This window comes from Urocampus carinirostris, chromosome 5 (genome assembly GCF_059441175.1).
Source record: "Urocampus carinirostris isolate Australia breed hairy pipefish chromosome 5, RoL_Ucar_1.0, whole genome shotgun sequence".
Lineage (NCBI taxonomy): Eukaryota > Metazoa > Chordata > Actinopteri > Syngnathiformes > Syngnathidae > Urocampus > Urocampus carinirostris.
In genome coordinates, this window is record NC_142353.1 from 37150132 (window position 1) to 37162793 (window position 12662).

Consider the following 12662-nt stretch of genomic DNA (forward strand, 5'->3'; position numbering starts at 1 on the left):
GTTATAAGTAAGGCTTAAATGTGAGGAAAATATCTACACGAGAAGAAATTCAGCGTCCTTGTATTCTGTGCTTGAGACGGCGCCACCATAACTGTGTTAGGTTATATTTTGTGGGTAAACATAAAACTTCAGGGGTTGCCTCTACTGGATGGAGAAATGTATTTAACACTTTAGGGGACGCTATCATTAATGATCAAAAGGGGTTGGTCATAAACCAAAACAATGGCGCCAACTACTGTTACACTTGAAGAAGAATATTGATAAAGTCACGGAGTAACGGAGTAAAGCACCAAGTAGTAATAACAGTAGAATAACAACATTTCGTTGGTGTGCTCTTACCTGAGAAAAGTAATGGCGTTCCAGAACGTGTACTTTTGTAAAAGTTTAGTCCCGAGACTGCTGGCCACCTGAAACACAGCCTTATTTACCTTTGTCTTGGACGCGATGACACTCCGAATCCAATTCTTGGATCAAAATGGCGGAGGAACTCTCAGTGGGGCAGGGTTCGTCATTTTGCGATCTAGGGCTGCGACTCACAATTATTTTTAAATACGATGAACCGGTCGCTTACGAAATACGATTTATCGATAATTCGGAAAAATAAAGACATTGATCATTTCCGTCACTTTATTCAAATATTGACGTTTCGGACGAATAGAAAAACAGTGCACAGAATATTCAATAATAGAAAATCATAAAAAATCCTAGAGTTTGTCGATTAACTTGACAATAAACAAAATACATATATATGCTATACAAATATGTACGATATTCTTTTCCTACCACCCTATCCAAAGATCAAATTACATTTGCACATTTTCTTAAATATCAAAAATGTAAACCCACTTCCCAATATGAAAAGGATATGTAAAATGCTTAAGAATCTGTCATAACCAAAACAGACGGAGGACCCAGACGCGTAACATTTTCCCACAAGCTTCATTTTACGGGAATGGGGCAGTCACGCGTGTGAATGCGGTGATCGCAAGGCGGAAGAAGTGAGATAGAGAAGTCAGAGGCAGATGAGATCGAGGCCGGACAGAACAGAAGGGATCGATACAGGACACACGGGTAGATACTGGATGGGACAGACAAGGTCGATACCGGATACAGGGGCAAAATACCATACAGGATGAGACAAACGGGATCGATACCGGATACCGAAGACTGGAGCAAGATACAGGACGTGACCGACAGGATCGATACCGGATACTGGAGACTGGAGCAAGATACCGGACAGGACGAGACAGGCAGGATTCATATCATATCCTGGAGACTGGAGCAAGATACTGGACAGAACGAGACAGACGGGGTCGATACCGGACACTGGAGCAAGATACCGGACAGGACAAGGCAGGCGGGATCGATATCGGATACGGGATACACGGGCAGGGTACTGGAGAGTGTGAAAACACAAGTCTTGCAAGTGCAGAGGTTTGTTGACGGACTGACAAGGAGAGAATGAGAGCACTGAGTTTAAACAGGAGGGAAGTCAATCAGGCAACGAGCCGCAGCTGGCGCCAAACGGGTGGGGCCAAGTGAGGGCAATGGGCAACCGTGACAGAATCTGCACCTCATGTAGAGTAAAACATGTCATCATTACTTTTTATCCCTTTTTACTTTATTTATTCTATTCACTCATTTTCAGGTTTTGGTTCTCTGTATTTCTGCAGCACTTTCTGTTCCCTTAAAAATGGTTAACTTTGTTTCATGATGAACCAGTCAAACAGTACTAAGTTGAAACTTTAAGACAATTTTGTTAGCGATGATGCAACGTTCAATAAAAAAGATAAAAAGAAAATGTAAGAGAACTTTTATAAAAACAGTCTTGGCGCCCTCTGCCGGCCTAGAGTGATACTGCAACTCCCAGCGTCATATCAGAATTGTGTGCACTTATTGATTTAACGTACTTAGTGGCTCAAGGAATTGTTGATCTAATTAGTTGCCAGCACTTTTAATAATCGATTTGATCGATTAGTTGTTGGGGCCCTTTTGCGATCAGAGGATGTGATAAAATACACCTGACGGGGAACCACATAAAATCACATATCCACTTTATTAACTAAAACCTAAAATTGAAAAACAAAGTGACTTTATGACTTCATGTTAAGATTACAAAAAAATGTCTGCTGAGTGCTCGCTTCTTCTAACAAATACCTACATTCGCATTGCAACAACATATAAAAATAAATAATTAGAATAAAATAATATCTCCGAATGAGGAACCTTTACAGAGGGGTTAGCCTAGCATAGCGGCTAGCATTTTTCCCGCTTCAATCTAACCTGCCTGAGCAGCAGCCCGGTGTCAGCTAGCGTCCGCCATCGCGTCTCCGATTTGCCGGTTGAGCTCGGCGATGATGCGGTCCTCGTTTCCGTAGACGCCGGTCTGGAGGAGGGCGTCCCGTTCCTCCAGGAGGCGCCTCAAGTGTTCCTCGGCGCTCTGGCTCAAAGCGGACGCCGGCGCTCGCGACACGGGGACCGGGTCCCCCTGCTGCTTCAACCTGGTATGGGGAGGACAAAATGCAGTGAATTCTGGACTACAGTGCCTACCTGATTAAAGGACGCACCCGCAAATTTAATTTACCAGCCATATAAATGAAATCAATCAAATCATTTTCTTATGTTTTGAAAAAAATCAGAGGGGACATGTCTAGTACAGAAAAGTAACACATTAGGACACTCTCTTGCAGACTGCGTCCGCAGATGTCTATCTTAATCAACTAGTGCAGCAGACAATATTATTTAAATTGGCATTCGCATATATACACAATTGTAACAGGAAGATCATTTGCATGATCTTAAGCTCTCCCATCCCTTGCGAGTGAGGGGACCACGTATGGCTATTACCACATGAAAAAATCCAATCAGGCTTCTATGCAGGAGATAGTTTTGAAACTCTGGACTGGCAGGAGAAGAACAGAACCTCAGATAGATGGTCGGTTGTCTGGAAAACGCATCTCCAGTATGAGATGACAATTAGCACAAAAAACAAAACAAAATGACCAACAACCCCAAGGTATCACCACAAACATCACTATCAACCACAAGGGGCTTGAAAACGTAGCTAAATTTACATTTCTTAGAGTTGTCATATCAGAAGATGGGTCAGAACCAGAAATCATGGCCAGGATAGCTCAAACAACAGCCGCACTAGCTATACTTAAACCCATCTGGAGGGACAAGAACATAGCAGTGAAATCAAAGATCAGACTCTTGGAACTGATGGTTACTTCCATTTTCCTTAATGCTTGCAAGACATGGACTCTCAAAGCAAAACTGGAAAGAAAAATCCAGGCTTTGGAGATACAATGCTACAAGAAACTTTTAGGCATCAGCTACATATCCCATGTGACAAATGAAACAGTGCGCAACACCATCAGAAGACTCCGCAAAGAACTGTAACAAATGAAAACTTTAGTGGTATGGTCACGTGACAAGATCATCAGGACTGATGAAGAAGATTCTCTAGGGTACAGTCCAAGGGAGAAGGAGGAGAGGAAGACCGAAAAAGAACTGGGCCGACAACATTAAGGAATGGACTGGTGTCCCAAAAACAGCCAAGGGACCGTCAGCAGTGGAGAAAACTGTCCAGAGTTGCGTCCTCAGTATTTCCCCAACAACCCAGGCAGTTAAGGGATCCATGAGCCTGCGTATATGTTAATGCCAATTAAATGAGTATTAAGGACACATCAGTTGGCTTGAGCAAGGGGCTGGGAATCCCCTCCTCTATATCAATTTCCCAGAGTCAAAATTGGGAATGTGTTGTTGACTCTAGCCACCTCCCACTAGGGGGATATGGCTCCGGTATATAATAGAAAAATTGTATTAACATCTGCACTAGTCCATTGAGATTGACAGCTGTAGACACAGTCCTCAAACGAGTGTCTTAATAGCGGCACAAGGCAGAGATCGCGATCTCACTCCATAATTACAGTGGGCGTCACTATTTAGATCAGGGGTCAGCAACCTTTTTGGTGTGGAGTGCCACTTTCAAATTTCCTTGTAAATCAGTGTGCCACACCAAGATTACTCGCACATTAATTATTTTAATATCCAACAGAGCTGTCATTTTACACAAGTCCAAATGTACAACATGGATAGATATTTTAATCGTACCATACCATAGATCAATGATATTTTGTTGCAGAAAATATCAAAACTTGAAATAATAGCAGCAAAGCAGAAGGCGTGCGCGCGCACGCACGCACGCACGCACACACAAAAAATATTCGCCATCAATAAATGGTTTTCTGTGCTTTGCTATGCAGTGAGCAATGTGATAGCTTGCTTTAGTGGTGGCGTTTTTGTTCTGTGTCTGTTTGCCGTACCTGGACACTGCGCGTTTAAATGTCTATGCCATGTCAGACTCATCCTTGAATTCACGTTCATGTTTCGTCTTGTAATGACGTTTAACACATGTTGTGCGAGGTACAACGCTCTCGAGGCATAATGCACAAAACAGCACGGTCATTTTTTTTTACACAAAGCCTCATTCATCTGTCCATGCTGGCTGGAAAGAACGTCATATATCGCGCGCGTGTGTTTCGTTGGCTAGGTTAAAACACGATCTCTCTTCTGCGAGGCGCCGCGCAAACACACACTGACACACAAAGCAGAGGAGGGGCGCTAACGTAAAGCCTCTAACATGGCGCGCAACTGGAAATGTCTAAATTTCAGGTAAAAATGCGCATTTTTAAAGTATAATCATTATTATTTTGGCGTGCGCTCGCGTGCCACTGGTTAACCCCTCACAAGTGGCACGCGTGTCATACGTTGCCGAACCCCGATTTAGATGAAGAGGCATTTGGCTACTGAAAAAAGTCATAGTTGCTCCTACTGTTTACCCGCCTTCCTTTAATTTTTTAACTTTTACATTTAGAGCACTGAGCAGAAATGACATAGTGTCAATCACCCTCAGTGGGCCTTAACGATGCTTTGCTTTTAAACAGTCTGATACACTGGTATGCGCCAGAGCATCACCGTGTTGACTCGGGGGCCCGAATGAGCACCACAGATGGGGCGACTTGTATTCCGGAATTTCCATTACCACCCGGATTGTAGAGCCAACAAGCTACTAGAGCGGAGCTCACCTGTTGATCTGGTTCCTGATGTCTCCCAGTTCTTGGCGCTCCTGTCGTACGACCTCCTTCTCCTCAGCGGCCACGTAGCGCACTCGCATGGCGTCCAGCTCGTCCTGTTGCTTCTTCAGACGAATCATGGCGTTCTCCTGCTCACGCTGCGCACGCCACACATGAAAGGCAACGATTGGTACGATGGAGTGTCGGGACTAACCCCTTACAAAGGAACACAGTTAATTTTCTCGCGGTAACCAGTTATTAATGAAATGTTGTAACCCTCGATCCGCCAGCAAAATCCTCTGAAGGTTGGGCGTGTTTATATCGAAATACAACTGACTACAGTCATCATGGCGCCAACTCGAGTATGAGGGCACTGAATTCCACGTCATGAAGATATTCTCCCAACTGTACACACCCGCATCCAAGCCAAGTTAACAACTATAACTGCATTACGGTGTGGTATGCTGGGTGCACTGCAGCAGGTAGGAAAACGCTCCAGAGGGTCATCAAAACAGCCCAGAAAATCGTCGGTTGCTCTCTGCCCAGTCTGGAGGACATTGCCTACTCTCGCTACCTCAGCAGAGCAGAAAACATTATCAAGGACTTTTCTCAACCCGGCCAAAACATCTTTTTGACCTGCTGCCTTTCGGCAAGCGCTACAGGTCACACAAAACAAAAACAGACTCAGAGACAGTTTCTTCCCCAGAGCCATTACCACCCTAAACACACACCGCACAAAAAACTGAAAACTTTAGCAAACACACTACCTCATACGAACGTAAAATGGTACTCATGTCTATGATTCTTGCACAATGTTGACTGCACTAAGTTTACTGCTCAACTTGCACAATGTTGACTATTTTTTTGCACTATGTTGACTATTTTTGCACCAAATGCATATTGCACCAACCCTTACGATACCAACTGTATGTAACATCCTACATTTCTTGTGTAAATATTGTGTAAATTATAACTATAACCTTCTTGTTTTATAACCTAAATCTTCTCTGTTCCTTATCTTATATTCTTGGTTTCTCTACCTCACTGTGAGTTTGTGAAACTGGAGTGTCATGCCCAATTTCGTTGTCACAATATGTTAACCCATGTTGTAACAATGACAATAAAGGTATATTCTATTCTATTCTAAAATAATAGACTCAAATCAGGGGGTCAGCTTGTATGCACATATTTGGTTGTGCGTCAACAAGTAGGGAATGGTAGGCAGCGTGAGGGAAGGGCTTATATGGGAACAATAAACAAGCACAGAATTTGCGGTAAACGTATGCCAATTTTTGCAATACACCATGCTTGGATAAAAAAAGAAAATATCAGGGACAGTACCCAGAATTGAAGATCTTCCAGTGCTTTGAAGCCCAGATACAAAACGGGTATAGTGTCTGAGCGAAGTCTTCGCTTGCAAGCTCTTGAGATTTCACAAGACAAAAAATATGAAGGGTCTCCCGCTTCCACAGGTTGGTGTACACATTTTCTTTGTTTTCTTTTATTATGTGTCTGTTTCAAAGCAGTTAAGTAACCGTAATTCATAACTTTTTGATCTGCTAGCTGTAAACCGGAAACGTGAAATATAGGAAAAAAATTCTTTAAAGAAACATCCTAGGAGTCTCCAAAGGTGCATTTATACAGTGACTTGATTACGCAGGTGGATTCCATTTATCATCGTTAGTCATTTAGATCAACAATGAATCATTCAGAGATCCTCACTGAACTAGAGTTTGCTGCACTGAAAGTAAAAGGGCTGAATAATTTTGCACAACCACTTTTTCATTTTTCATTTGTAAAAAAAGTTTAAAACATCCAATAAAGTGTGTTCCACCTCATGATTGTGTCCCACTTATTGTTGATGCTTCACAAGAAATTAGTTTTATATCTTGATGTGTGAAGTCTGAAATGTGGCAAAGTCACAAAGTTAAAGGGGGCCAAATAGTTTTGCAAGACACTGTATATGACAGTGAGGGACATGAGGGTAGACTGATTGAATGGGAGTGGGGACTGCTGTTTAGGAGGGTGACGGCAGCGGGGATCAGGCTTTTCCTAAGGCGGACCCTCCTGAATATTGTTGTCCTGTATCTGCGCTCTGACGGTAGTGGGATAAAGTGTTGGTGTAGTAGGCAGTGTTCTCGTTTGCCCCAGACGCATCATTTTTGCTGGGGACGCATAGTCTCAAATCAACGTGCGTCCCCGGGACGCAACCTTTTTGCCACAAAATTGTCATTATTACCCGATTACTTTTTTTAATAAAGATTTACCGCACTCCATACTTTTCGTCAGGCAGATCCGCTATTGTTGTTTTGGTCTCGCGGTTTGGGTTTTCGTCTGCACGCCGATCTCGGCCTACGAGATCGCGTTGCTTCGAGATTACGTTATTGTTGTGGTGCTTGTCGTCGAGCGTATGCCTCCGAAAAAAAGTTAGTATTGGGTGAAAATCAACACAAAATTGGTAATTTCTTCAGTGTCAGTAATAAGTCGAAACATAATGCAGAAAGTGATAACAACGGCAATAATTCCGGCACGGAAAAACGGCGGAGAAATTCATACCTGTCAACCTGTACGTTTTTGCCGTACAACGTACGTTTATTGTGCATTTTAAGATGTGTACGACGTACGGGAAAATCTGTACGGGAAAACGCAAATTTGTTAATTATGGGTACCATCCGGTATACACCGACTATCACGAAACGGCAAATCAATCAAGTCAAACGAGTTCGAGTCGTGTAGTGAAAGGAAGTCCGTCTTTATTTAGAGAACCGGCTTTTTTGGCTCAACTAATTAAAAAGAGCTGGCTCTCAAACGGCTCACTTGCTTTGATGATTGATATTACGAATTATGTTGTATAAAGAAGTTAAGAAAAAAAGGAAGTATAAAAGGAGAAAAAAAAAAAAAAAAAAAAGACAGGTTTGTGGTTATCCCTTTAATCGGTATATTACCAACAATAATTTGATGCAGAAAATGAATTAATAATCTGATGATTAAAACTGAATTAACATAATAATAATAATAATAGATTTATATTATATATTTATCGCCGATTTACGATTTCAACCTCGATAACACTAAATTTTGGAGACCCATAGATCTCTGTCGGGACCCATAGATTTTTGAGCATGCGAGTCTCCGGGACCCATCACTTTTCACAGGTAAAATGAACACTAAGTTAGTGAGTTAAATATACTCAACCACTACTAAAATCATTTTACCAGAAAAATGAATGACCAAACACTGGTGAGCTATTTTCAGAACTGGTCTGCGGGCTTCTCATCTGTCCTTAAGGGGCAGCACGTTTGCAACACATCTCCTATAGCAGGGGTCGGGAACCTTTTGGACTCAAAGAGCCATAAAAGCAAAAAATATTAATTTTATTTTGGGAAAGAGCCACACCATATATTATGAGACAAATTTACTAAATTGCTAAACCGGCGCCCCAGACAAAAGCTTAGTCTTCAGCACATTTATTTTTGATGATTTGATAAAAATTATGAAAAGAGAATAATGCCAGAGCCCCTGTCCCAAAATCAACAAACATACCACTTTAAACTTGTCTCTTTCTTGCAATTACTCAAGATCGGTTTAACTCATTTTGACCCTTTTTTTTATACATATTGGTTTCAAAACCAGATGCAAGCAGTTGTTTTGTAAAAACGTGACAACATTCTGCAAACAGGGAGCCTGATGTGCTTACTTTTGGCGCATACGGAGTGGGGCGAGAGATGGGAGGGAGTGCTTGCACTTTTTGCATCGCTCCACCCATCCCTCCCACTCACCCAATCAAATGACTAAGTTCTCTTCCGGTGTTTTGGCGTATTTACAGTTCTGTGGATTCATCATAAGGTATCTGAACACTGAACACAGATTATATAGTGAACTTTTATAGAAAGGATTCTTTAGCGTTGTACAGCCAAAACAAGTTTTTTCCCCCTTTTTTTGTGTGACACCTTGACTGTAAATTGTAGTGAAAAACGTGCCCTATATATACTGCGAAGTAATGCTCTTAAATTTAATATTGGTTTGGCTTTGCGTGTACCTGAGTAGAGTAGAATAGAATTCTCAAGTTTTGAACCGGATGGAGAATTTTTGCACGCAAATTTGTCTCTGAGCCACAGATACTCATAGAAAGAGCCATATATGGCTCGCGAGCCATAGGTTCCCGACCCCTGTCCTATAGCATCAGGCATGTGTACATATTAATATGAAACATATTATCTCAGGAAAAAAAGCAGACTTTTCTAAACAGAGAATGATCATTTCAATTTGAGTTTCAGGCATTTTTGAGAAACCTCAGCAAGAGTCTTTTCCCTTTTTTCTTCCACCAAGTGATACACGGCAGCAATGAAATGAGAACGGACGCCAAAGAATACTGCGAAAATGGCGCCTGATGAAATTATCTTTTTCACAAGCATGTATTGTGGGCGAGTACGGAATGCATCCCTGCAATAAATGAGGGTTCGAAGAACACATTTTTTTCGTTTTTTTTTTCTAGGGGGGTAAAACTTTCGTGAGAAAAATGCAGCAGGGAAGAAATTCTCACGCCGGCCGCCGAGACAGGCGAGAGAGTTGGGGGGGACCAAAAAAAAAAAACAAAAAAAAACAAAACGCATGTAAGTCGTATTTCTGTCGTCTCGCTCGCCCGGCGAGCTGCTCGTTAATCACCGTGCGAAAACAAAAAAAATCGGCGCTGCGCTTTAAGGCCGACGCGAGCCGTAAATTGGGAACGCCGGCATTTTAATAACGTTATCAAGGCCTCGACGTCGGACCTTGCACTTCCAATCGCCTTTTGCACTCAGCCTTCCATCTCAAAAACTCATTTCAATAATAAGGCACTGATAACGTTTGAAAAGGACCCTTTTTCTTTTAAAATGTCATATTTAACATGCAGCTATAGTTTTCTTTTAATGTACTTTTAGCAAATACAATCCCGAAAGGCATCCGTTTTAATACAATCAAAAGAAAAAAAGGTTGTACTAACTCTGAAAAGATATAATGAACCCCATGAAGGGGTTTTTAGCCTCCCATTGAAAGATCATGAGTAAACACCATAGAATGCATTTAACCATGGATAAAATGAATAAATGGAAAAATAAAAGTTTACATAAATAAATGGATGAATGATTGCAAGTAGTGCTTGTAATAGAGGAGAGACTGACTCAGTGAGCTGCAGAAGAATTCATCATTATCACTAATGAAATAATGTGTGTGCTTTTATTTCAGCTGTCTACTTTTGTCGCTCCATTTGTTGTTATCCAGAGGTGTCAAACCCATTTTAACCCGGGGGCAACAAGATAGACCAAACATTCTCTTGGGCGCGGGACTAGTAGATTAGAAAGAAAGAAATAGAGAAAGAAATAAGAGAAAGAGAGAGAGAGAAAAAGAGTGTGGGACAAGGAAAGAGAAAAAGGGAGAGAGAGAGAGAGAGAGAGAGAGAGAGAGAAAAGAGAGGGAGAATGTGGGAAACAATAGAGATAAAAAGAGAAATAGTTAGAGAGTAAGGAAACAGAGAGAGAAAGAAAGAAATCCAAAGAGAAATAGAAAGAGAACAGGGGAGACAGAGAGAAGGGGAATCAAAAGAGAGAAAGAGAGAAAAGAGAGAGAAAAGGAAAAAAGGAAGAGAGCAAAATAAGGTAAAAAGACACAGAGAGAGAAAGAGACAAAGAGGAACCTTTGAAAAGACTGAGGGAGTGAAAGAGAGAGACAGAGAGTGACAGAAAAAGGGAGGAAAAGAGAGAAAGAAATACAAGTACAATGTCTTTGTAAGAGGCAGCCGGTTTTGGCAACATCAACTGGACATATTTCGACCTGCAGCTCATTTTTCTCTTGCGCTTCTCTCAGCGTTGTTTCGCAGGCCGGATTCAATCCCTTAGCGGACCTGCTCTGGCCCGCGGGCCGCCTGTTTGACACCCCTGTTATCAAATACCAGTGTGAAGAACGGTCGAAAAAGAAAAAAACCATTTGTTGAAGGGACATTGAGTATCATGAAGCGCCTTCATGCGGCTAAAAAAACCTAATCAAAAAACAATATTAATTTGAATAAGAAAATAAATAAAAAATTATGAATTATATATGTGCATTTTTAAATTGCTTTTAGGTCTAGACATTTCTATTTAGTTTCCATAACTCAAATACAACATAACAAATTAAACATAACCCGGAGGGAGCTGACATGATTGTCGGCCATCTTACTGCTACGGGTACCCCAAAAAGCCAAAAACCTTGCAAAAAGCTGGGCAAAAAAGGAGGACAAAAATAATATGGTTTGTTCACTTAACGTCCCAATAGTTTGTGTTCTTCTTTATACTTTGTAGCACTTGTTTTCAGTAGCACTGCACAATACAGCAACATATAGTGTCCCTTTAATAGTCAAGCGTAGATCTATAGAATGAATGAATGAATGAATACTGCCAGAGGATAGCTGGGATGGGCTCCAGCACCCCCGCGACCCTACTGAGGATAAGCTGTGCAGATAATGGATGGATATGTATTATATACAAGGGCAGCACGGCGGTGCAGTGGTTAGAGCGTGTGCTGCACAGTTCTGAGGTCATGAGATCGAACCTCCTGTGTGGAGTTTGCATGTTCTCCCCGTGCTTGCGTGGGTTTCCTCCCTAGGTGTGAATGAGCGAGCGAATTGTCTGTCCCTGTGTGCCCTGCGACTGGCTGGCAAACAGTTCAGGGTGTCCCCTGCCTGAAGACAGCTGGGATGGGCTCCAGTACCCCCGCGACCCTACTGAGGATAAGCGGTGCAGATAATGGATGGATGTGCGGAGCCGTTCTATGTCTTCGAATATCAGTGCCATAAAGGGTTAAAGAAAACAGCATGCAGATGCTATTCATCAACATCTACATTGTTCTGCATGTTTGCTGGCAACACTTCTCCTGTTTCATGTTTACTTTGACAGTAAAAATGAAGTCATGTTCAGTTTGCTGTTTGCCAAACTCATGAAAAGCAAAAGCAAGCAGCGTCAATGGAGTGAGAAAAGTTGGGGAGACTTTGGCTAGACAGAGGCGGGACAGAAGCAAGTTTGTCAGCAGGCGGTGGATTGCGAAGGGGGGGATACTTTCTGAAAAAGTCGTCGCTCTGGCAAAGGCTGGATGGGAAAAGAGGAGATAGGCGGGACGGGGGCACGGAGAAAAACAGGCTTCGGTGTTGACACAAGCGGGCCCCCGAGGAGCGGCCGGCCGTCTGGATTAGCGAGCGCCTCGGGCCTAATTGCCGCAATAACAAACCTTCCCCGAGACGCGCCGCCAAGGACAAGTCCGGGTCAAGTCCTCCGCCGGCAGAAAAGTTCCAAAAACTCATCGAGTCATTCATCTACCGACCGCTCGCTTGTAATTCTCGTTGTTGCGCGCGGGGGTCAAACCCGGTGGCGGGTGGGCGGGGCCTGTGTTTGGCACCGGGGCAAGGAGTGCGGCTTCGCTTGATATTCACTTAGCGCCACTTTAACATCGTGGAAGGGAAATTGGATGATGATGTGGGAACAGAAAAAGGCGAAAAAAAGAAAGGTTCTTGAAAAAGTCCAAATGCTTTAAAAATATAAAAAACTTATAAGCCAAGGCGCGAATTGAGAAACAATT

At 42.5% G+C, this 12662-nt stretch overlaps 1 protein-coding gene across 1 annotated transcript in view; it reads right to left on the reverse strand.

Moving 5' to 3' along the window:
- Nucleotides 1-979: 979 nt before the first annotated feature.
- cep120 (centrosomal protein 120) overlaps nt 980-12662 on the reverse strand; it is a 28413-nt gene continuing 16730 nt past the window's right edge. The window contains exons 17-18 of the mRNA XM_088335184.1: nt 5091-5236; nt 980-2501 (exon numbers count right to left, since the gene is read on the reverse strand). Of these exons, the coding sequence (XP_088191310.1) occupies nt 2306-2501; nt 5091-5236 (342 nt within the window). The 3' untranslated portion in view covers nt 980-2305. The remainder of the gene's footprint in view (nt 2502-5090; nt 5237-12662) is intronic.